Genomic DNA, 24,783 nt, shown 5'->3' on the forward strand with positions numbered 1-24,783 from the left:
TTACCTCATCTAAACCTAATTACCTCCCAAGGGCTTCATCTCTGAATACCATCATATTGTGGGTTAGGGCTTTAATAGCAAATTTTGGGAAGATGCCATTCAGTCCATAGCAAACATGATGTTCCAGGACATAGATCTGTTCCAAAACAAGCTAGAATGTTGACCTGTGTGTTGTCACAAGGTCGGAACATCCAGGCTTTGGAGAAAAGCTGGTTGCAGGTTCAGATGCATAAGTTTTCTCACATAGGGTCCTAATATAGTGTTGTGCTTATTCCTGATGGCAGAATAATCAGGTAGATATTTAGTAAAGAAGTTTCCAGAAAATAGAAAGTGATCAGGAAAGTGTTGACTGCTTTTGTAGAACTCAGTTGTTGTTTTTTTCCTACTACTATCAGTTTTCTATCTTCAGTGAAAATTTGGTCTGGATTGAAAAAGAGAGATCTAGTCTTGTGATCTAGGCAAAGGAAAATGTATGCTGCCTTGTGAGTCTAGCTTAAATAACATTGCTAGCAAGGATGTCTGGAGCAATCTACTTTATATTGCTAATTATGATGCTTTCTCATGATATAGGTGACCATTTGGCACCTATATTTTCTTTTGCAGCCTGTTTATTTTCTTTTGCAGCCTGTTTGCAAGGTTTCGCCAGAGACAACACTTCCAGCAGCTTCTTCAAGGATGCAGGAATATCTCTGAGCACCTCTATGAAGTTACCCCTTGCCTCTTCATCTGAGCCTAAAGAAAATGAGGCTTTGCCCAACCAGCCACCTTCTCAGCAGATGAGGCACAACTACCACTTGTTAGCCAGTACTGTGTCTGCAGAAATAGCCAGGAACAGGCAGCTAATTTGGGAACTGGCCAATCAGAAGCACACCTGCACAGGCCAATTGTCCTTGGGGAACAGGCCAGTGCCCAGCGAGAGGCTGCCAGTATTCTTTGTAGAAAATCAGTGCTTGCAGTAAACCAACTGGCTGCAACTGTGGAAGGGACAATTAGTGTCCTACAGCAATTTAATGAACTATTAGACCATTCTCTGGATCCCGGGAGGTTTGATCACAGCTGGTAGAGGTGGTCGCTCACTGTTCTATGTCTTTTAGGTTAACAGTTCTTTACATAATAGTGAAGAGTCCTGGTGCCTCAGGAAAAGCAAGATCAACCTACCAAGGAGGAGTTGATGGAGTCATAATTTTCCTACTTAACACCCACTGCAAATTTAAATATGTGTTCTAGGGCTGTTTGTTAATTCTATTATGGTCTTTACTAATTGTGATTCCCAGTTCTGGGCAAATAAAAAGTTTTTGTTTTAATGTAATTGTGATCAACACTATGCTTGAAGACATAGACAAAGCTATTTCTACCACCATGTTTACAAAATATCTGGTATTTTCGCCTGTATGGCCATTAAAAAAACTAGATTTGTGGATAACAAACCACCAAGTTTTAATTGTTTTTATTTAGTAAGGGAGAAATAAGACAGAAAAAGAATTAATACTCTTTCCCAGACTGAGAGGTGGGCTTCTAAGTAAAGGTATATGAAAAACTGAGTAGAGGCTTGTAGTACTAAAATGAACCTCCAAAATTTATTCTTTTCTCTGAGGATTTATCTCAGCTTCTCTGTATAATTGGATATTAACACATCTTAACTTTTTTAAAGAGATGGGGTCTCACTGTGTTGCTCAGGCTGGAGTGCAGTGGTTACTCACAGGTGCAGTCATGGCACACTGTAACCTCAAACTACTAGGCTCAAGCAATCCTCTTGCCTCAGCTCCACTGAGTAGCTGGGGCTATATGCATGTACCACCCACTAGCATGTCTTAAATACTTCTAAGGGAGCAAAACGCATGCCCTCTCACTTCATTTTAACTATCCATTTAAAATTATTAGATGTATGTTCATTTTACATAAATTGACCTTGCTGCAATTGAGTGTAACTACTTATATTATCTAAGGATTGATACTAGATTCTCAATTTAAGCAGTCCAACATCTGTAACTTCTTAATGTATTTTTTCATTGTCATTTCCAATCATCACTAACAGGAGGAAGAGATTTGATAGTTTATTTGTATATTATTTTATTTATAAATATCTAGCAGGTCCTAGCAAATAGGAAAGGAATATCTACAAATGTTTACTATTTTAGATAGAAGAGTATAACAGTCATGTCCAGACTTTTTGAAAGAGCAAGGATGTGGTGGAAGGATTGGGAAAGAACTGGCAGTTAAACCTCAGGGAAGTGGCTTTTTAAACTGTCATCCACAGAGCCCTGAGGTTTCGACAGAGGTGACTTAGGACTCAATACAGGGAAGGCAGGGGACTCTAAGGTGGGACACTGAGCCATTCCCCACTGTCTTTAACCCAAGTGGCTTTACTTATTGGACTTCTGGGAGTCTGCTGATATTTAAAAAAAAAAAAAAGTTAATAAGAAAAAAAACACACATGAGCCCAGATCATAGGAGGAAATGCACACTAAGGTCTAAGGAAAGTAGTGCCTGGACCAAGAAAGCTATGTTGGTGATAATAAGAGATAAGAGATAAGGCACAGTGGCTCACACCTGTAATCCCAGCACTTTGGGAGGCTGAGGCAGGAGGATCACTTGAGGTCAGGAGTTTGAGACCAGCCTGGTCAACATGGTGAAACCCCGTCTCTATTAAAAATACAAAAATTAGCCTGGTGTGGCACGCACCTGTAATTCCAGCTACTCAGGAGGCTGAGGCACAAGAATAGCTTGAACCTAGGAGGCGGAGGTTGCAGTGAGCCAAGATTGCGCCACTGCACTCCAGCCTGGGTGACAAAGCAAGACTCCATCTCAAAATAAATAAATACATACATTTAAAGAAAGAATGACTCTAAATATTGCTAAATTTCGAGCGACTTTTGCTAAAATTAGTTTGCTAAATTAAAATGAGGATTAACTCTGATTTATACATGAAGTCATTATAGTGAAAACAGGGTTATTGCTCTCTCTTTTTTCCGCCCTGGGCTGCAGCCTCAAGAACAGAACATACAGATCAGTCTTTGGTTTAAACAAAAATTAGTTTAGTTTAGTTTTTTTTTTTTTTTGTAGAGAGAGCTGTTTTACTAAAAATGGGACAATCTCTGAGTGAATAACTAGATGCAAATTGTTAATCATATATAGGCAGACCACCTATATGCCCCCTGCTTAGGAAGTTCTTGCCCATTTTTGCCTACTCAAACTCTTACTAATTCCTGAAGGCCCTGCTTAAATCTCTATTCCTCTAGAGAAATGTCCAGAACTTCTAACCCTGCGGTCATCATTAATAACCCCCTTCCTTAATCTCTTGCCTTTCTGTTTTAAAACTTATCACAGAATGCTCTGTGTTAGCTTTGCATCTCTTTTATCTCCTCCAATTTCAGCCTCCCCAAAAGTTCAATCATTGCAATAATAGACGCCAAATGAATGTTAATTGAATGGAATTTGAGAGAGCAATGGAAATATATGTTTAAATAGTGAAAGAATACATAATCTAACAGAATTTGAACTTTGTACTTGGACATATTTCCAAATGTTAAAATTTTGATTGTACACTAAAAGTAGTTTAAATACATAAAAGAACATTAAACATGCAAGCAGTAATTACAGTATGATCACTATTGCATCATAACCCTGCCTTAGAATATCTAGAAAAGGATCCACAGCCATAGCACTGTTTACTTGTGCACTGTTCAGTATCATGTTACAGTTTAACTGCCCTGATTGCTTCCCTGTATTCGCAAGAGGCAAAGTTCCAGTAACATCATGTTTTTGGTGCTGGCTTGGTATTCTCCATATTTCTTATCTTTTACTTGCACCACATTGTACCCATTCTAAGCTATGTCACACAACTTACCGAGTTTAGCTGTCATTTAACAGACATAATAGTAACAACACAGGCACCCAGTAGTAAACAAAATTTGGCATCATACTTCATGAGGAAATTGCAATTGCCTAGTGTGGCATGGCCCACCACTTTAAAACCATGGTCTTAAAATATTTTTCTAGGTGCTCATTTTGTAGCCTGAGTCCTGTCATTTCTATTCTCCTAGAGCTTCTTGTTTTGTGTTTTATTTTTCAAATTCTCTATTATCTTCATGGTTCTACATTGTTTCCGTGTCCCATGGTAGGCAGAATTTTACTTAAATTCCCCAGCCTCTTGTAAAAGTTCCCCGGGTCTATTTTCCCAGCTGTGAACAAATCAATTCCAGTTTGATTTTAGTGCACCAAGCCTCCTTTCATCCACCACTAGAGAACTCCAATGATCATCATTTTATTCTGTACTCTTTTCTATAGCCTGCCACCCTTCATCTTTCATCCAGCTGGAATCTAGTTACTCTGCTTTTAACACTCAAACTCTTAACGTATCTGTAGTTTATCATAGATACAGTAGCCACATGTCCCAATCTTCCAAGGCAAGTTTCAGTTTATGCCTGTCTTTCAATGTAATTATTAATAGAGACTCCTTTCACTCTGAAGATCCTGGTTTGGACAATTGTATGTTCACCTAGCCACAGAACACATAGAAGATATTTCTTGTTGCTACTGTAGCTATAGCCAAGCAAGTACATACATAAACTGGGGAGCTTTTTTTTTTTTAATTGCCATTGTTCTCCAATTTGCTTGGCCTATCATAATTGAAACAAATACTTTCCTAATTATTGTAATTGGTGCAAAATTGGCCATCACTTGGGTAACCTGTTGAAGGTAATCTCTTGTATCTGTTTCCAGGTTCCTCTCCTGGCTGAAATTTGTGGTATAGAAGGAAACATTTTCAGGCTTAAAATTAACGAAGAGACTCCTCTAAAACCCAGGTTTGAAGTTCCTGATGTCCTCACAAGCAAGCCAAGCACTGTAAGGTAAGCCAAGGAGTGAGGTATTTTAGAGACACGCTTGATATATTCTTTTATTATATCTTGAGTAATTTTGTTGTGTGCACTTCTTATTTTGGCTGCTCAAAACTACAGTCATTTAGGTTGGTGCAAAAGTAATTGTGGTTTTTGCCATTACTTTTAATGTATTCAGTTATTTGGGGATAAGTCCATCCATTTTCCTTATTCATTCTATTTTTTCTTCATCCACCATTTGATTCATCAGGACTTATTTAACGGGGAGAAGCAGAACTTTGATCCCTGCTCTCCTTCTCACAAAGAAAGTGGTTTTATTAGCCAGACTATGGGAGCAAGTAGAAGGAAAGCTACTTGTTACTCACTCAGATTAGCAGCAGGGCTCCAGAGATCTAATACACTAGCCAAACTCCCATGCTTACAGTAATTTATACCATTGGACGGACTCACTTAATTAAGGTTATTCTCAGAAGTCTAACATGTAATTTTACTTAGTGTCAAGGTAAATTAATAATGTCTAAGTGAAAAACAATCTTTGGGGACTAAAGCATTTTCAAGTACCTGCAAAACTTTCATCTGTTCTCATAACACTTTCCATCAACTCAGTTTTGCCGGTTGGTTTCCATTATATTTTCATATTATTTCACTAAAGGAATATCAGATTATGCCAGATGCTTTCATTTTTACTATATCATTACTGTAGTTTTATGTAGATTATTTTTCCATGAAAATCTTATAAAAGGTCAATACATTATAATGAGAAATTAATTCAGTTATGATAGAATCATCAAAAGTTTAAAATATATCTATTCACTGAGCCACACTATATGCCAATAACTTAGTAAACATAATTTTCTTAAATTTAATTTTGTTCTTTTAATAGAGACAGAGTCTTGCTGTGTTGCCCCAGCTGGTATCAAACTCCTGGCCTCAAATGATTCTCCCTCCTCTTCCTCCCAAAGTGTTGGGGTTATTGTCATGAGCCACCATGCCTGCCCTAAATAAGAACTCAAAAGAGACTGTTTCTCAAGGCTTTTGCAGTTTGGCAATTGAATCAATGCGTACATATAACCTCCTGGCCACAATATGTTATTTTCTACTATCCTGAACGATAGTACAGCCTTCACAATTTTTACACTTGTGTTCATAAGTAAGTTAATCTGTAATTTTCTCTTTCTGTGCTGTCTTTGCCATGTTTTAGGGTCCAGGTGATAATTCACTTGGTATGGTAAATATGGTATTAATTCTGCTTCTGTACTGACTTCTTTCTAGAGGGCCTTTGGCTACTGTAGTAACTGGAAAACTAAAAACTACATTTCTTCATTTCCCAGACTCCCTTGTAGCTACAGGTTCTGATGTAATTCAGTTTCCACCAATCAGATGCACTTAAAAAAACCTTGATTTCAGAACTGAGTTCCCTATTTTGCTTATATGGATTTGGCACCTGTAGAGTGGCTCTAAGGCCATTAGTTAAGGCCATGATTTACTCATCTCTGAATTATAGCTAAGGTGGCATGATCCTAGAGCCCAGCAGTCGTCATAGTGACTTCTGATAACTCAACTTCCTGATTCTAGCTAAGATAGAAGGTCAGTTGGCCATACAGTTACACAGTATTGTTCTAGGGGTCATTCCTGGACGTGCAGCCTGGAACCTACTACCTCAACCCTTCCCATGATGTTGTAAGCAACAAATTATCCATATGAAGTCATTTATTTTCTGTTTAAAATAGCCAGAGTTGTTTTTTGTTTTCTACAATTGAGCCTTGGTTGATAAAGTAGTTGGTATTATAAATGAATATAAGCAACAGCCTCTCAAGGATGGGAATATGAGATTGGCTGGCTGACCTAGCTGGATTTGGAGGCAGTGAGGACGTATTTACCGATAGAGGATGGGATACTATTGTTACAGGCTGAATTGTGTTATCCCAAAATTCAGGTGTTGAGCCCTAACCTCCAGTACCTCAGAATGTGACTATATTTTGAGATAGGGTCTTTAAAGCAGTAAATAAGTTAAAATGGGATGATTAGGGTAGGCTCTAATCTATTATACCTGGGTGCCCTTGTAAGAAGAGGAGATTAGGTCACAGATGCAGGCACGGAGGGACAACCATGTGAAGACACAGTGATAAGGCAGCCATCTGCAAGCCCAGGAAATAGGCCTCACAAGAAACTCAACTTTCTGACACCTTGATCTTTGACTTCTAGCCTCCAGAATTATGAGAAAATAAATTTCTGTTGTTCAAGCTACCCAGTTTCTGATATTTTCTTATGGCAGCCCTGCCAAACTAATACAACTAATAATAGACCACAAAATTCTGTGGCAACGTTACTTAAATGACCACTGGTGGTCAACTAAAATAAAGTGGCCCATTGAAAGCAGACCAAGAGGTAGGGCCATACTGTATTATGATTATCACGCAGAATTCAGAGCTCTGAGGTGGCATGGCTGCTTCAACTTCACTGAAGAGTTTAAAGAAAGAAAACAATAGTCTCAGGGCTTTGAATTCTTAGTTCAAGGTATTGTCAGAAGATTGTTAATTTTCTGTGACAGTCCTAAAAGTCCTCATATCTTCTGTAGCTGCAGGTACATACAGCTGAAAATCAGATGCAGAGTTTGATATTGCAGGTCACTGAATTAGTCCATAAGTTAATTTCAGGCATTAACTGGGAAAACGTAGGACTCCTCAAAATTGAATAGCAGGCTGAGTGCAGTGGTTCACACCTATAATCCCAATACTTTGGGAGGCCAAGGCAGGAGGATTGCTTGAGGTCAAGGGTTGTAGACCAGACTGGACAATAAAGTGAGACTGCATCTCTATAAAAAATTAAAAAACTAACCGGGCATAGTAGCACGCACCTGTTGTCCTAGCTACTCAGGAGGCTGTGGTGAAAGGATCACTTGAGCCCAGTGGTTTAAGGCTGCAGTGAACTATGATCGCACCACTGCACTCCAGCTTGGGTGATGGAGCAAGACCCTGTCTCTAAAAAAATGAACAATTTTTTAAAAAATTGAATAACAATATTTGGAAAGAGTTGGGTAATTCTAAATAGTCAAACCTCAAAATTCCACTGGCCCTCCCATTTCAGCAGAAGCAACCCCTCCTATAAAAGCAGGTGAAGCTGATCCTGCCTTGCTTGGATACCCTTTATTGACCTCACCTAAAATATACATGCACGGGGTTTCCAATTCTCCTGTGCCCGACCCCTACCACCCTTCACTGCCTCCAGACCCATCATCAGAGTCAGATCCCAACATGCCCAGAGAGCCAATTACAGTCAAACCCAGGGGGAGAAGGCTTGCATGCCTGAAAAATTATAAGACTATATGATGGCAAAAAAAAAACTGGGAAATATGAATGGAAATGGTTTCTGAGGAATTCCTAGACCAGAAAGAAGGAACTTAATTGTAGATCAGGCTAAATTTATTGACTCAGGTACACATACCAGATAATGTTGATTTGATATGCTAGCTTGGGCAACTGAGAATGGCTCTAATTGATGGCTTAGTTGGTTAATTATAATCTGAACTCAGCTATGGATTCTTCTGAATGAAGCTGAGATATCAGGAATTCTTTGGCATGGTATAGAGGAAATGATACATAGACTTAGAGAGATAAAGATGTTGAAGTGGATTTGTTTCACGCAACCAGCTCATCTAGCCCCTCTGGATTCTGTTCCCCATGAGAATCCAGAACATACCCCCTTCACTGAGAAACTGATGAGGGAGCACTTGGAAAGCATTGTAGTGAACATCTTCCTTTTGTGGGCTGGAGATAATGGTGGGAAATGATGCCATTAAAGTGGTCTCCCTGATTTCAGTGGAGATAAGGAGACTACAGGTAGCAGAGGCAGAGTAACATTTAGTTGTCAGAGACAAGGTGAACATAATTCCGTTATGGGTGGTAGGGCCCATGTAGTACTCAAAATAGTTTAACGCTTGGGGCAGTAAGCAATTTATGGTGGGGTGCATTAGACTGACATATATGAACTACAGTCCTACTTAATGGAATAATCAAAAGAACTCTGTCTGGATTCAATGGACAGTGAGAGACAGCCTCTCAGCTGTCTCCAGAGTTAATTTCCAGATCCTAAGCATCTTGCTTGAAGAGAAGGCATAAAATCCATGGAGAAGGACTGAAAAGACATCATAAGAACATAAACTGTCTCTTTTTACCTTACTTAAAGAGTCCTGTGAACATTTACTGGGGATACTGTGCACTGGAGAAAGGGAAATATCTAGCTTTGAGGGATTTTAAGTGCTGTGTTTGAGCTTACATAATTCTTGTGGATCTAAAACATCCTAACAGTGTACCTGTGAAATTGGAGGCTGGTGGGAATCAGGCAATAAATAGGTAAATAAAAATTTGACCTGGTTCCATCTCACTGTGGACCCAATCTGTGTTATTTCCTCAGTTTCTGAGTACGTGGTTGGAATGAGAAAGAAAAACAATATTTAGATTTTACACGCCAAAATCTAGAAAGTTACTAGACCTTCCAGACCAAGGTGATGATGATGATGATGATGATAGCTAACATTTATTGTGTGTTTTTTTTTAAATGTGTCTGGCACTGTGTCAAGAGCTTTACACATGTGATCTCATGTAATTCTCTCCAAAAACTTTGTTGTTGCTTTTGTTATTTTCACTTTACAGATAAGGAAACCAAGACCTAGAAAAGTCGAATAACTTTGTTATCTGAAGTTATAACGTATATGGTAGAGTTATGCTCAATTTAAGCTCTTTGGCACCAAAGCCAATGCTCTCATTAACATTTCTCTGTTGCCTTATCTATGGCTATGTCACATGAATATTGATTTACTAATTAATTACTTGGAAGTACAAATCACGTAGGGCCATGTAAACCTATAGCAGCTAGTTTTTCTCTTCCTGTTTTGTTTTCTAGGCTGATTTCATGCTCAGGGGACACAGGCAGTCTGATATTGGCAGATGGAAAAGGAGACCTGAAGTGCCATGTCACAGCAAACCCATTCAAAGTAGACTTGGTGTCTGAAGAAGAGGTTGTGATTAGCATAAATTCCCTGGGCCAATTATATTTTGAGCATCTACAGATTCTTCACAAACAAAGGTATTCTTATGCATTACTTGACACATAAAGACCTTAACATAACTTGATTAATGAATATCAGTTGCCTAAATAGATAACATATCACCATAGAAAATTGGTTTGCCTTATTTGCTCTAGTATTGTTCTGAGAAATTTTATCTTTTCACCTGTGAAGGTGAATACAAGCTTTATGACAAAAATAATTCCCAAAGTTTTGTAAATGTTACACTCTTAACATGTCCTGTGTGTGACTGATGGCATTCTCTACCCTGCACACCCTTCTACAAAAGCACTCTGTTGACCTGACAAATATTAATGTGAACTAGCATACCTTCGTAATTTCACTTCACTCCCTTGCAATAACACAAATTACCCTAGACTTGAATAGTTGTCCAGGAATTTTCTGGGACCATCTGCTTGATCAAAGCTATTTGTGTGGGCTGCTCACATGAATTAGGAGGTGGTGGTAAGGAGGAGATTCTTCTTCCATTCTTACCAACACTGTTTTTAAATCTTTTAGTCTATAGTTCTTTCTATTTTTATCATGATAATAAACATATTATATGATCTGCAGAAAGCAATCAACATTCATTATTCCAACGTAGTGATTTTTCTGAGTTTCAACTCATTTCTATTTTAAAATTTTGATATTAAAAATATCTCATTTTCTCATCTCAGAACTAATACTTGTTCATCATAGGCAGATTAGAAAATATTGAAAAGAAGAAAATTTAAAATCCCTATAATCTCTTCACCTACTCTGTTAGTGCCGTATGAATAGTCAAGTACTTGTTTAACTGAAAAATACTAATAATAGCATAACAAATATCTTTGTACCCACTACCCATGTTCTTTATATTTAAAGCCTTTTTTCTAGCCAGGCACAGTGGCTTACGCCTATAATCATAACACTTTTGCCGAGGTGGGCAAATCAGTTGAGCCCAGGAATTTGAGGCCAGCCTGGGCAACATGGTGAAACCCTGTGCTACAAAAAATACAAAAAAATTAGCCGAGTGTAATAGCACATGCCTGTAGTCCCAGTTACTTGGGAGGCTGAGGTAGGAGGATCACTTGAGCACAGGAGGTCAAGACTGCAGTGAGCTGTGATTGTGCCACTGCACTCCAGCCTGGGCAACAGAGCGAGATTGTGTCTCAAAACAAACCAAAAAAAAACGCTTTTTTTTCTTTTGTAAACCCCCATGATTTTGTTCTGTTTTCTTTTAAACATTGTTTTCTTTCCTAAGTTGATCCTTTTACTTACTTATGTAGAAGAGGCACATGGTACAAAGGAGTATATATTAATACACATTTCTATGTAATAATAGTAAAGAATCTCCTTCCCCCTGTGTCCTCTAGCTGCCCCTTGAAAGTGATGTGTTCTGGTCGGGTGTGGTGGCTCATGCCTGTAATCCCAGCACTTTGGGAGGCCGAGGCGGGTGGATCACGTGAGGTCAGGAGTTTGAGACCAGCCTGGCCAACATGGTGAAACCCTGTCTCTAGTAAAAATACAAAAATTTAGCCAGGTGTAGTGGCACATGCCTGTAGTCCCAACTACTCAAGAGGCTGAAGCAGGAGAATCGCTTGAACCCGGGAGGTGGAGGTTGCAGTGAGCTGAGATCACACCACTGCACTCCAGCCTGGGTAGCAGAGCAAGACTCTGTCTCAAAAAAAAAAAAGTAATGTGTTTCCAGTATCCTTTCAGAAACAATTTATGTATATACATTTTATATATATTCTTTGACTTTTCCTTTCCTGACACAAATGGCGCCACCTTTACACATTCTTCTACACCTTGCTTTTTTCTCTTAACAATGTGATAATTCTTAATTTCTTTAAAGCAGCTACATAATTTCTGTTATATGGCTGTACCGTGATTCACTGAGTAAATTCTCTATTGAGGGATTTAAAGTTGTTTCTAATCTTGTTTTACAACTAGTTAGTTTACTAATAACCTTGAATATGTGTCATTGTGCATATATACAAGTATATTTATAGTATAGAGTCATAAAAGGATAGTTGTTGATCAGATGGTTTGTGCATTTGTAGTTTTGTTTTTTTTTTTTTTTTGAGATAGAGTCTCGTTGTCACCCAGGCTGGAGTGCAGTGGCATGATCTTGGCTCACTGCAAGCTCTGCCTCCTGGGTTCATGCCATTCTCCCGCCTTAGCCTCCCGAGTAGCTGGGACTACAGCGCCCGCCACCATGCCCGGCTAATTTTGTTTTTGTATTTTTAGTAGAGATGGGGTTTCACCGTGTTAGTCAGGATGATCTCAATCTCCTGACCTCGTGATCCGCCCGCCTCGGCCTCCCAAAGTGCTGGGATTACAGGCGTGAGCGACCACGCCCCGCCTGTAGTTTTCATAGGTATTGCCAAATTGCCTTCCACAGAGGTTGTACTGGTAGTTATAGTTCCATGATTTACATTTATATTTATAATTATATTTGTATTAGGAAAATCAGATGATCTAACTGGAAAAAATTTTAAGTTAGATTTTAACCTCATAACATTAACAAAAATAAATTGCAGATGAATAAAAATTAAGCATAAAAAGACATAAAAATAGAAGAAAATATAAAACAATATTTTTGTAATTGTGAGAGTGTGACATAAACTGAAGAGCCATAAGGAAAAGATTGATGGATTTGATTACTTACACATTTTAAGCTTTGATTCTACTCAGAAAGCAACACAAGAAAAAAAAAAAGCTTTATTATAGACACACACACACATGCAGCATGAACAAAATTAAAAGTCAAGGACTTCCAGTTTCCCATCTGGCACGTAAGGAGCTTAGAAGTCACTACTCCATCCTAACAATGACTAAAAAGCTCAACAAATCAGTTTTTGCCTTATATAGTTTGATGCTCTATTAGACTCATACACACATTAAAGATTGTTATGTTGAACTGGGCACAATGGCTTATGGCTATAATCCCAGCACTTTGGGAGGCCGAGGCAGGCAGATCATATGAGGTCAGGAGTTTGAGACCAGCCTGGCCAACATGCCGAAACCCTGTCTCTACTAAAAATACAAAAAAATTAGCCAGGCTTGGTGGCATGTGCCTGTCGTTCCAGCTACTTGGGAGGTTGAGGCAGGAGACTCACTCGAACCCGGGAGGTGGAGGTTTCAGTGAGCCAAGATCACACCATTGCACTCCAGGCTGGGCGAGAAAAGCAAAACTCCGTCTCAAAAAAAAAAAAAAAAAAAGATTGTTATGTCTGCTTGGAGTATTGATCCCTTTATCATTATGTAATACCCCTCTTTATCCCCCCAAATTTTCCTTGCTCTGAGATCTGTTCTGTCTGAAATTAATATATCTACTCTTACTCTCTTTTGATTGGTGTTAGCATAGTATATCTTACCTTCAGAGGTAACCAGTTTACTAAATTTTGTGTTAATCACTTCCTTGGGTTTGATTTGGTTTGGTTTGGTTTAGTTTTGTATTGTTTTAAGACGGAATTTGACTCTTGTTGCCCAGGCTGGAGTGCAGTGGTGCGATCTCGTCCCACTGCAACCTCCGCCTCCCAGGTTCAAGCGATTCTCCTGCCTCAGCCTCCCAAGTAGCTGGGATTACAGGCACCCACCACCACATCCAGCTAATTTTTGTATTTTTGGTAGAGACAGGGTTTCACCATGTTGGCCAGGCTGGTCTCGAATGCCTGACCTCAGGTGATCTACCCGCATCAGCCTCCCAAAGTGCCCAGATTACAGGTGTGAGCTGCCGCACCCAGCCTCCTTGGGGTTTTTAATTGCATTCCCACATATGTATGAATTCCCAAACAACATATTATTTGGATTTGTCTTTTCTAAAAAAACTTTTATGTAATAGAAGTATGCTGTATATATTCTTTTGTAATGTATTTTTCACTCAAATATTTTTTTCTTTTTTCTTTTTTTTTTTTTGGAAGACAGGATCTCACTATGTCGCCCATTAAATGTATAAAAGTTAGCCTACATCATTCTTGCTCATAGAAATAGAAACTGAAATGCACTTATTTTTTCTACAATTTTAAATTGGCAAAAACTGAAAGATTGATAAAGTCCAGCATTGTTAAGAATGTGGGGAAATGAGCACTCAAATACAACTATGGGTGGAAGAATAAATTGTCACAATCATTCTGAAAGACTGTACATTATAGTGCTGTGTTCTGGGAATGAAGAGAGTCACACCGAGTGAAGGGAGCTATGTTCTACCCTTGCTTACTTAGATTTTGTTGAAATATTATGAGCATGTTTAACATTTACAATAAAAAATGATAAAAGTATTTTTTAAAGAGGTAACAAAATTAAAATACTTCTACATTAAGAAATGAAGCTATTAGATTAATGTTCATCATTACTGTCCAATTTTATAAACTCATTTAAAAATTTTTTTTTATTGTTTAAAGATGAGATCTATGTTACCCAGGCTGACATCGAACTCCTGGGCTCGAGTGACCCTCTAGCCTCAGCCTCCCAAGTAGCTAGGATTACAGGCAGGCACCACTGCACCTGGCTTCATTTTTATTTTTATAATGATGTTATATTTAATACATTAAAGGATATAACTTATGGGGTCTCAAAAGTTGGAAATGAAAATCTTTATCATTGAACAAAATTCTGTCAGTCTTGCCATTGAGTGAAACAACTTTATTTATGTTAAAACAGAGCTGCTAAAGAAAATGAGGAGGAGGCATCAGTGGACACCTCTCAGGTAATCTAGATTGATCCATTTATTGTTATCTTTTTCACCATTATCATAATGATAGGGCATATAAGGAATTCTCTTTCTTCCTTCTACAGAAGGGTGCTTGTTAAATGATCTACTGCATATAAATAGGACCACCTGTTTCTTTGGCTCACCTTGTCATCTCATTCATTCATTCATTCATTCATAAAAACAGATGCTTCCTGAGTGCCTGCTTTTTGCCAGGCATTATTGCTAGGCAAGGAGAATCAGCCTTGAATAAAACAAATCCCAAACGTGTTCTCATGAAAATTAGAATCTATTGGGAAAGATAGACATTGAGTAAGTAATTACAAGCATGAGGAGTGTTACAAAATGGTGCTATAGAAGAGTGTTACAAAATGGTGCTATAGAAGAATACAAGAGACCTGTCCAAGATGAGGGTCAGGAAAGACCTTCTGAGGGAAATAATGTTAAAGCCGAAACTGATGTATACACAAGTCAAAAAGTTGTATATACACAAGTCAAAAAGTTGGGAAAAGAACATTCCAGGTAGAAGGAACTGCATATTCAAAGATCTGGAGGTAGGATGGAGCATATTCCATTTGAGGAAATGGAATATGTATGCAATATATATTTATTTCCGCTGGAGAAAGGAAAGCAAAGGGGAGGGTGGTATGTAGTGAGGCTAGAGAGATAGGCAGGGCAGTGCTGTGGAAAGATTTGTAATAATTCTTTTATCTAACAATTATTTGTTAAGTACCTCCTATATCCCAGGCACTGTTCATGGAATTGGTGAGACATCATTGAAAAATATAAGTCCCCCATTTATCATGGAGCTTACCTTCTTCCAAGCCATGTTAACCTTTCTGAGTTTCTCCTAAGAGCAAAGGAAAACTCTGGAATGGTTCTAAGTAGCAGAGATGCATGGTCTTATTTCTATTTTTAAAAGATTATTTTGTTGAATTGTGAAGAATGGACACTCCAGAAATCTCTCTCTTCATCCCCAGTCACATGTGTCTTCAAAAGAGCACTTTTCACGATATTGATTCTTCCTATCCATGAGGATGGAATGTTTTATCATTTGTGTTCTCGCTTATTTCCTTGAGCAGTGGTTTGTAGTTCTCCTTGAAGAGGCCCTTCACATCCCTTGTTAACTGTATTGGTAGGTATTTTATTCCCTTTGTAGCAATTGTGAATGGGAGTTCATTCATGATTTGGCTCTCTGATTGTCTAGTGTGGTTGTAAAGGCATGCTTGTGATTTTTGCACATTGATTTTGTATCCTCAGACTTTGCTGAAGTTGCTTATCAGTTTAAGGATTTTTTTGGCGCTGAGATGATGGGGTTTTCTAAATATAAAATCATGTCATCTACAAACAAAGACAATTTGACTTCCTCTCTTCCTGTTTGAATACTCTTTATTTCTTCCTCTTGCCTGATTGCCTTGGCCAGAACTTCCATTTACTATGTTGAATAGGAGTGGTGAGAGAGGACATCCTTGTCCTGTGCCAGTTTTTAAAGGGAATGCTTCCAGCTTTTGCCCATTCAGTATGATATTGGCTGTGGGTTCGTCATAAGTAGCTCTTATTATTTTGAGATATGTTCCATCAGTATGTAGTTTATTGAGAGTTTTTAACATGAAGGATGTTGAATTTTATCAAAGGCCTTTTCTGCATCTGTTGAGATAATCACATGGTTTTTGTCTTTGGTTCTGTTTATGTGATGGATTATATTTATTGATTTGCGTATGTTGAAACAGCCTTGCCCCAGAGAGGAAGCTGACTTGATCGTGGTGGATAAATTTTTTGATGTGCTGCTGGATTCAGTTTGCCAGTATTTTATTGAGGATTTTCACATTGATGTTTATCAGGGATATTGGCCTGAAGTTTTCTTACTCCCCAAAATAATTTATAGATTCAATGCTACTCCCATCAAACTACCATTGACATTCTTCACAGAATTAGCAACAACTACCTTAAATTTCATATGAAATCAAAGAAGATCCAAGATCCCGTATAGCCAAGACAATCCTAAGCAAAAAGAACAGATCTGGAGGCATCACATTACCTGATTTCAAGCTATTCTACAAGGCTACAGTAACCAAAACAACACGGTACTGGTACCAAACAGACATATAGACCAGTGGAACAGAACAGAGACCTCAGAAATAACCAAATAACACCACACATCTACAACCATCTGATCTTTGAGAAACCTGACAAAAACAAGCAATGGGGAAAGGATCTCCTGTTCAATAAATGGTGCTGGGAGAACTGGCTAGCCGTATGCAGAAAACTGAAACTGGATCCCTTCCATACACCTTATACAAAAATTAACTCAAGATGAATTAAAGACTTAAATGTAAAACCCAAAACCATAAAAACCCTAGAAGAAAACCTAGACAATACCATTCAGGACATAGGCGTGGGCAAAGACTTCATGATGAAAACGCCAAAAGCAAATGCAATAAAAACGAAAATTCACAAATGGGATCTAATTAAACTAAAGAGCTTCTGCACAGCAAAAGAAACGATCATCAGAGTAAACAGGCAACCTACAGAATGGGAGAAAATTTTTGCAATCTACCCTAAGTGCTAATATCCAGAATTTACAAGGAACCTAAGCAAATTTACAATTAAAAAAAAAACCCATCAAAACATAGGCAAAGGATATGAACAGACACTTCTCAAAAGAAGACATTTACGCGGCCAACAAACATGAAAAAAAGCTCAACATCACCGATCATCAGAGAAATGCAAATCAAAACCACAGTGAGATACCATCTCATACCAGTCAGAATGATGATTATTAAAAAGTCAAAAAACAATAGATGCTGACGAGGCTCTGGAGAAGTAGGAATGCTTTTACACTCTTGGTGGAAATGTAAATTAGTCCATTGTGGAAGACAGTATAGTGATTCCTCAAGGGTCTAGAACCAGAAATACCATTTGACCCAGCCGTCCCATTACTTGGTATATTCCTGAAGGAATATAAATCATTCTGCTATAAAGACACATGCACATGTATGTTTATTGCGGCAGTATTTACAATAGCAAAGACGTGGAACCAACCCAAGTGCCCATCAGTGATAGACTGGATAAAGAAAATATGGGACTGGGTGTGTGGCTCATGCCTGTAATCCCAGCACTTTGGGAGGCCGAGGCAGGTGGATCACCTGAGGTTGGGCGTTCGAGACCAGCCTGACCAACATGGAGAAACCCTGTCTCTACTAAAAATAAAAAATTAGCTGGGTGTGGTAGCACATGCCTGTAATCCCAGCTACTAGGGAGGCTGAAGCAGGAGAATCACCTGAACCTGGGAGGTGGAGGTGGAGGTTGCGGTGAGCCAAGATTGCGCCATTGCACTCCAGCCTGGGCAACAAGAGCGCAACTCCATCTCAAAAAAAAAAAAAAAAAAAGAAAGAAAGAAAGAAAATGTGGTACACTGTGGCTGGCAGGATGGCTGAATAGGAACAGCTCTGGTCTGCAGCTGCCAGCAAGATCAACGCAGAAGGCAGGTGATTTCTGAATTTCCAACTGAAGTGCCTGACTCATCTCATTGGGACTGGTTACAGAGTGGGTGCAGCCCACAGAGGGTGAGCTGAAGCAGGGTGGGGTATTGCCTCACCTGGGAAGCACAAGGGATCGGGGAACTCTCTCCCCTAGCCAAGGGAAACCATGAGAGACTGTGCTGTGAGGAATGGTGCATTCTGGCCCAGATACTACACTTCTCCCATGGTCTTGGTAACCCACAGACCAGGAGATTCCCTCAGGTGCCTACACCACCAGGGCCACACAAAACTGGGCAGCCATTTGGGCAGACACCGAGCTAGCTGCAGGGATTTTTTTTTCATACCCCAGTGGTGCCTGGAACACCAGCGAGACAGAACTGTTCACTCCCCTGGAAAGGGGGCTGAAGCCAGGGAGCCAAGTGGTCTAGCTCAGCGGATCCCACCCCCACGGAACTCAGCAAGCTAAGATCTACTGACTTGAAATTCTCACTGCCACCACAGCAGTCTGAAGTTGACCTGGGATGCTCAAGCTTGGTGGGACGAGGGGCATCCACCATCACTGAGGCTTGAGTATGTGGTTTTCCCCTCACAGTCTAAACAGAGCCACCTGGAAGTTTGAACTGGGTGGAGCCCACCACAGCTTCGCAAAGCTGCTATAGCCAGACTGCCTCTCTAGATTCCTCCTCCTTGGGCAGGGCATCTCTGAAAGAAAGGCAGCAGCCCCAATCAGGGGCTTATAGATAAAACTCCCATCTCCCTGGGACAGAGCACCTGGGGGAAGGGACAACTGTGGGTGCAGCTTCAGCAGACTTAAACATTCCTGCCTGCCAGCTCTGAAGAGAGCAGCGGGTCTCCCAGCACAGCGCTCGAGCTCTGCTAAGGGACAGACTGCCTCCTCAAGTGGGTCCCTGACCCTCATGCCTCCTGACTGGGAGACACCTCCCAGCAGGGGTCGACAGACACCTCATACAGGAGAGCTTCGTCCTCTGGAACGAAGCTTCCAGAGGAAGGAACAGGCAGCAATTTTTGCTGTTCTGCAGCCTCTGCTGGTAATACTCAGTCAAACAGTGTCTGGAATGGACCTCCAGCAAACCTGCAGCAGAGGGGCCTGACTGTTAGAACGAAAACTAACAAGCAGAAAGGAACAGCATCAACATCAACAAAAAGGATGTCCACACAAAAACCCTATCCGAAGATCACCAACATCAAAGAGCAAAGGTAGATAAATCCATGAAGGTGAGGAAAAACCAGCACAAAAGGCTGAAAATTCCAAAAACCAGAACGCCTCTTCTCCTCCGAAGGATCAAGCTTCTCACCAGCAAGTGAACAAAATTGGACGGAGAATGAGTTTGACAAATTGACAGAAAGTAGACTTCAGAAGGTGGATAATAACAAACCCCTCCAAGCTAAAGGAGCATGTTCTAACCCAATGCAAGGAAGCTAAGAACCTTGAAAAAAGGTTAGAGGAATTGCTAACTAGAATAACCAGTTTAGAGAAGAACATAAATGACCTGATGGAGCTGAAAAACACAGCATGAGAACTTCATGAGGCATACACAAGTATCAATAGCCAAATTGATCAAGTGGAAGAAAGGATATCAGAGATTGAAGATCAACTTAATGGAATAAAGAGTGAAGACAAGATTAGAGAAAAAAAATGAAAAGGAATGAACAAAGCCTCCAAGATATATGGGACTATGTGAAAAGGCCAAACCTACCTTTGATTGGTATAGCTGAAAGTGACAGGGAGAATGGAACCAAGTTGGAAAACACTCTTCAGGATATTATCCAGGAGAACTTCCCCAACATGGCAAGACGGACCAACATTCAAATTCAGGAAATACAGAGAACACCACAAAGATACTCCTCAAGAAGAGCAACCCCAAGACACGTAATCATCAGCCTGACCAAAGTTGAAATGAAGGAAAAAAATGTTAAGGACAGCCATAGAGAAAGGTCGGGTTACCCACAAAGGGAAGCCCATCAGACTAACACTGGCTCTCTCTGCAGAAGCCCTACAAGCCAGAAGAGAGTGGGGGCCAATATTCAACATTCTTAAAGGAAATAATTTTCACTCCAGAATTTCATATCCAGCCAAACTAAGCTTCATAAGCAAAGGAGAAAGAAAATCCTTTACAGACAAGCAAATGCTGAGAGATTTTGTCACCACCAGGCCTGCCTTACAAGAACTCCTGAAGGAAGCACTAAATATGGAAAGGAAAAACCAGTACTAGCCACTGCAAAAACATACCAAATTGTAAAGACCATCGACACAATTAAGAAACTACATCAACTAATGGGCAAAATAACCAGCTAGTATCATAATGACAGGATCAAATTCACACATAACAATATTAACCTTAAATGTAAACGGGCTAAATACCCCAATTAAAAGACATAGACTGGCAAATTGGATAAAGAGTCAAGACCCACCAGTGTGCTGTGTTCAGGAGACCCATCCCATGTGCAGAGACACCCATAGTCTCAAAATAAAGGGAGGGAGGAATATTTACCAAGCAAAAAAAAAAAAAGCAGGGGTTGTAATCTTAGTCTCTGATAACATAGACTTTAAATCAACAAAGATCAAAAGAGACAAAAAAGGGCATTACATAATGGTAAAGGGATCAATGCAACAAGAAGAGCTAACTACCCTAAATATATATGCACCCAATACAGGAGCACCCAGATTCATAAAGCAAGTTCTTAGAGACCTACAAAGAGACTTAGACTTCCACACAATAATAGTGGGAGACTTTAACACCCTATTTTCAATATTAGACAGATTAACGAGACAGAAAATTAACAAGGATACTCAGGACTTGAACTCAGCACTGGACCAAGTGGACCTAATAAACATCTATAGAACTCTCCACCCTAAATCAATAGAATGTACATTCTTCTTAGCACCACATCGCACTTACTCTAAAATTGACCACATAATTGGAAGTAAAACACTCCTCAGCAAATGGAAAATAACAGAAATCATAACAAACAGTCTCTCAGACCACAGTGCAATCAAATTAGAACTCAGGATTAAGAAACTCACTGAAAACTGCACAACTACATGGAAACTGAACAACCTGCTCCTGAATGACTACTGGGTAAATGACGAAATGAAGGCAGAGATAAATAAGTTCTTTGAAACCGTGAGAACAAAAACACAATGTACCAGAATGTCTGGGACACAGCCAAAGCAGTGTTTAGAGGGAAATTTGTAGCACTATGTGCCCATGGAATACAACTGACAAGGGATGTAAAGGACCTCTTCAAGGAGAACTACAAACTACTGCTTAAGGAAATCAGAGAGGACACAAACAAATGGAAACATTCCATGCTCATGGATAGTAAGAATCAATATTGTGAAAATGGCCATACTGCCCAAAGTAATTTATAGATTCAATGCTATCCCCATCAAGCTACCGTTGACTTTCTTCACAGAATTAGAAAAAACTACTTTAAAGTTCATATGGAACCAAAAAAGAGCCCGTGTAGCCAAGACAATCCTAAGCAGAAAGAACAAAGCTGGAGGTATCACTCTACCTGACTTCAAATTATGCTACAAGGATACAGTAACCAAAACAGCATGGTATTGGTACCAAAATAGATACGTAGACCTATGGAACAGAACAGAAGCCTCAGAAATAATGCCACACATCTACAACCATCTGATCTTTGACAACCTGACAAAAGCAGTGGGGAAAGGATTCCCTATTTAATAAATGGTGCTGGGAAAACTGTCTAGCCATATGCAGAAAACTGAAACTGTATCCCTTCCTTACACCTTATACAAAAATTGACTCAAGATGAATTAAAGACTTAAACATAAGATCTAAAACCATGAAAACCCTAGAAGAAAACCTAGGCAATACCATTCAGGACATAGGCATTGGCAAAGATTTCATGACTAAAACATCAAAAGCAATAGCAACAAAAGCCAAAATTGACAAATGGGATCTAATTAAACTAAAGAACTTCTGCACGGCAAAAGAAACTATCATAAGAGTGAACAGGCAACCTACAGAATGGGAGAAAATTTTTGCAATCTGTCCATCTGATAAAGGGTTAATATCCAGAATCTACAAGGAACTTAAACAAAATTACAAGAAAAAAACAACCCCATCAAAAAGTGGACAAAGGTTATGAACAGACACTTCTCAAAAGAAGACATTTATGTGGCCAACAAAGATTTAAAAAAGCTCATCATCACTGGTCATTAGAGAAGTGCAAATCAAAACCACAATGAGATACCATCTCACACCAGTTAGAATGGCGATGATTAAAAAGTCAGGAAACAACAGATGCTGGAGAGGATGTGGAGAAATAGGAGTGCTTTTACACTGTTGGTGGGAATGTAAATTAGTTCAACCATTGTGGAAGACTGTGGTGATTCCTCAAGGATCTAGAACCAGAAATACCATCGGACCCAGCCATCCCATTACTGGGTATATTTCTAAAGAATTATAAATAATTCTGTAAAGACACATTCACACATATGTTTATTGCAGCACTGTTCACCTTAGCAAAGACTTTGAACCAACTCAAATGCCTATCAGTGATAGACTGGATAAAGAAAATGTGGCACATATACACCATGAAATATTATGCAGCCATAAAAAAGGATGAGTTCATGTCCTTTGCAGGGACATGGATGAAGCTAGAAACCATCATTCTCAGCAAACTAACACAGGAACAGAAAACCAAACACCACATGTTCTCACTCATAAGTGGGAGTTGAACAATGAGAACACATGGACACAGGGAGGGGAACATCACACACCAGGGACTGTTGGGGGGTGGGGGCTAGGGGAGAGATAGCATTAGGAGTAACACCTAATGTAGATGATGGGTTGATGGATGCAGCAAACCACCATGGCTATTTTTTTTTTTTTTTTTTTTTGAGACGGAGTCTCATTGTGTTGCCCAGGCTGGAGTGCAGTGGTGCGATATTGGCTCACTGCAACCTCTGCCTCCCAGGTTCAAGCAGTTCTTCTGCCTCAGCTTCCTAAGTAGCTGGGACTACAGGTGCCAGCCACCACACCCGGCTAATTTTTGTATTTTTAGTAGTTCAATAGTTGCACAGCAATGTGAATGTACTTAAAGGCACTGAACCTGAACTTTATACTTGAAAATAGTTAAAATGGTAAATTTTATGTTGTGTATATTTTACCACAATAAAAAAAATACATTCATGTCAGCTGTGGCTCATAAAGATTATTATTGACATGTATATAGAACACAGATTTGATTTGTTAAGTGTACTGACGTCACACACTGGTCTTCTAAAAGATAAACTCACTTTCTCAGTCTTTTAAAAAAAAATCCAAATAAAATGAGCTATTGTGGTAAACACATTTGTTGGAATTTGTAAACTCAGTTTGCTCCCTTTTTTGTACCAACAGGAAAATCAAGAAGATCTGGGCCTGTGGGAAGAGGAATTTGGAAAATTTGTGGATATCAAAGCTAATGGTAAAATTGAAACTGGTATAGTATTAAAACAGATCATTCCAAAAATGGCTACATAATTCTATCTAAAAGCCCCTTGATCTCTGGCACCTAAAACAGGTGACTTTAACAGAAGAACAGAAATCCCAGATCGGATTTGCTATCCTTCAGTAATGCATTGCAACAGAGAAATAGCAATTATTTGCCTTTTGTAGGAAGTGTAAAAGAAATATAGGCCACACGGAGCTTATGGTCTCATACAGGGGCCTGGGTCAGCACACTGCTTGCACTGTTCATTAGATAAGACAGCTACAAATTCCACATTACATTTTTATGAGAGTGAAGTGATTAGAAACCCAAGTTCTAGAGCCCCTCCGCTGCAACATTTCAAGCCAATGGTTCTCAACCTTTTCTAGGCCTCCCCATCATTTGCATGGCTATCACATGCCCATCTGTTACATTTCTCACCAGGCTTAGTGATGGAATTGGGGTAGAGGGGTGAGTTTGTCTCTTTAGGAGATATCTTTCAGGTACTTGGGGCTTATGCAGTTAGAAAAATACTCACTTTCCTCTTTCCTCCTCCCTACTCTGTAGAATAACAAACCCTTTCTAACACCTTTAAAATTCCCATTCTAGCCATCAATATCTATAGCATAGTATAATGATCAGGGCTGACAGAATGCCCCAAATTAAAAGTGGGGGCATGGGTTCTCAGGCCCTCCTTCTTTCTGTAACATCATCATCTTTTTATCCTTTTTTTTTTTTTTTTTTTTTTTTGAGCCAGGTTCTCACTCTGTCACCCAGGCTGGAGTGTGGTGGTGTGATCATGGCTTACTGCACCCTTGAACTCCTGGCCTCGAGTGATGCACCTGCCTCGGCCTCCCAAAGTGCTGGGATTACAGGCATGAGCCACCGTACCCGGCCATGTCATAATCTTTTTTACCTTCTCTGTAGCATCTCTTTTCCACAAGCTCCTACAAATAAGGACTATTTGATGTCCATTACTTTAACCTAAGCATAAATTAAAGTCCACGTTATACCTCCTAGTCATTTGCATTTTTCCCATAGCTCTAAAATAATTGTTAAAGACTTTGTCTTTGGTTAAAGGAAATTTATATAATCACAGATGAGGAGTATTTTGAGGAACCGGTTATGGCCTTCCTGGTGCGCTTGACATTTGCATTCCCGGTAGGTAGTCACAGAGGAGGCTGGCAGTAAGGATGATCAGGCACAAGACAATCAGTCATTTCATCTAGTGTA

At 39.5% G+C, this 24,783-nt stretch overlaps 1 protein-coding gene across 7 annotated transcripts in view; it reads left to right on the forward strand.

Annotated features, from left to right (window-relative positions):
* GANC (glucosidase alpha, neutral C) overlaps positions 1 to 24,783 on the forward strand; it is an 82,834-nt gene that overhangs the window by 9,112 nt on the left and 48,939 nt on the right. For 5 of the 7 annotated variants that reach the window (XM_054532632.2, XM_054532634.2, XM_054532635.2 and 2 more), the window contains 4 exons: positions 4,723 to 4,850; positions 9,741 to 9,923; positions 14,551 to 14,596; positions 23,481 to 23,547. In XM_054532632.2, the coding sequence (XP_054388607.1) occupies positions 4,723 to 4,850; positions 9,741 to 9,923; positions 14,551 to 14,596; positions 23,481 to 23,547 (424 nt within the window). Of the gene's footprint in view, positions 1 to 624; positions 2,449 to 4,722; positions 4,851 to 9,740; positions 9,924 to 14,550; positions 14,597 to 23,480; positions 23,548 to 24,783 lie in introns of those variants that run through there. The other 2 variants (XM_054532638.1, XM_054532636.1) reach the window with 1 other exon arrangement.

The sequence above is a fragment of the Pongo abelii genome, chromosome 16 (genome assembly GCF_028885655.2).
Source record: "Pongo abelii isolate AG06213 chromosome 16, NHGRI_mPonAbe1-v2.0_pri, whole genome shotgun sequence".
Classification (NCBI taxonomy): domain Eukaryota; kingdom Metazoa; phylum Chordata; class Mammalia; order Primates; family Hominidae; genus Pongo; species Pongo abelii.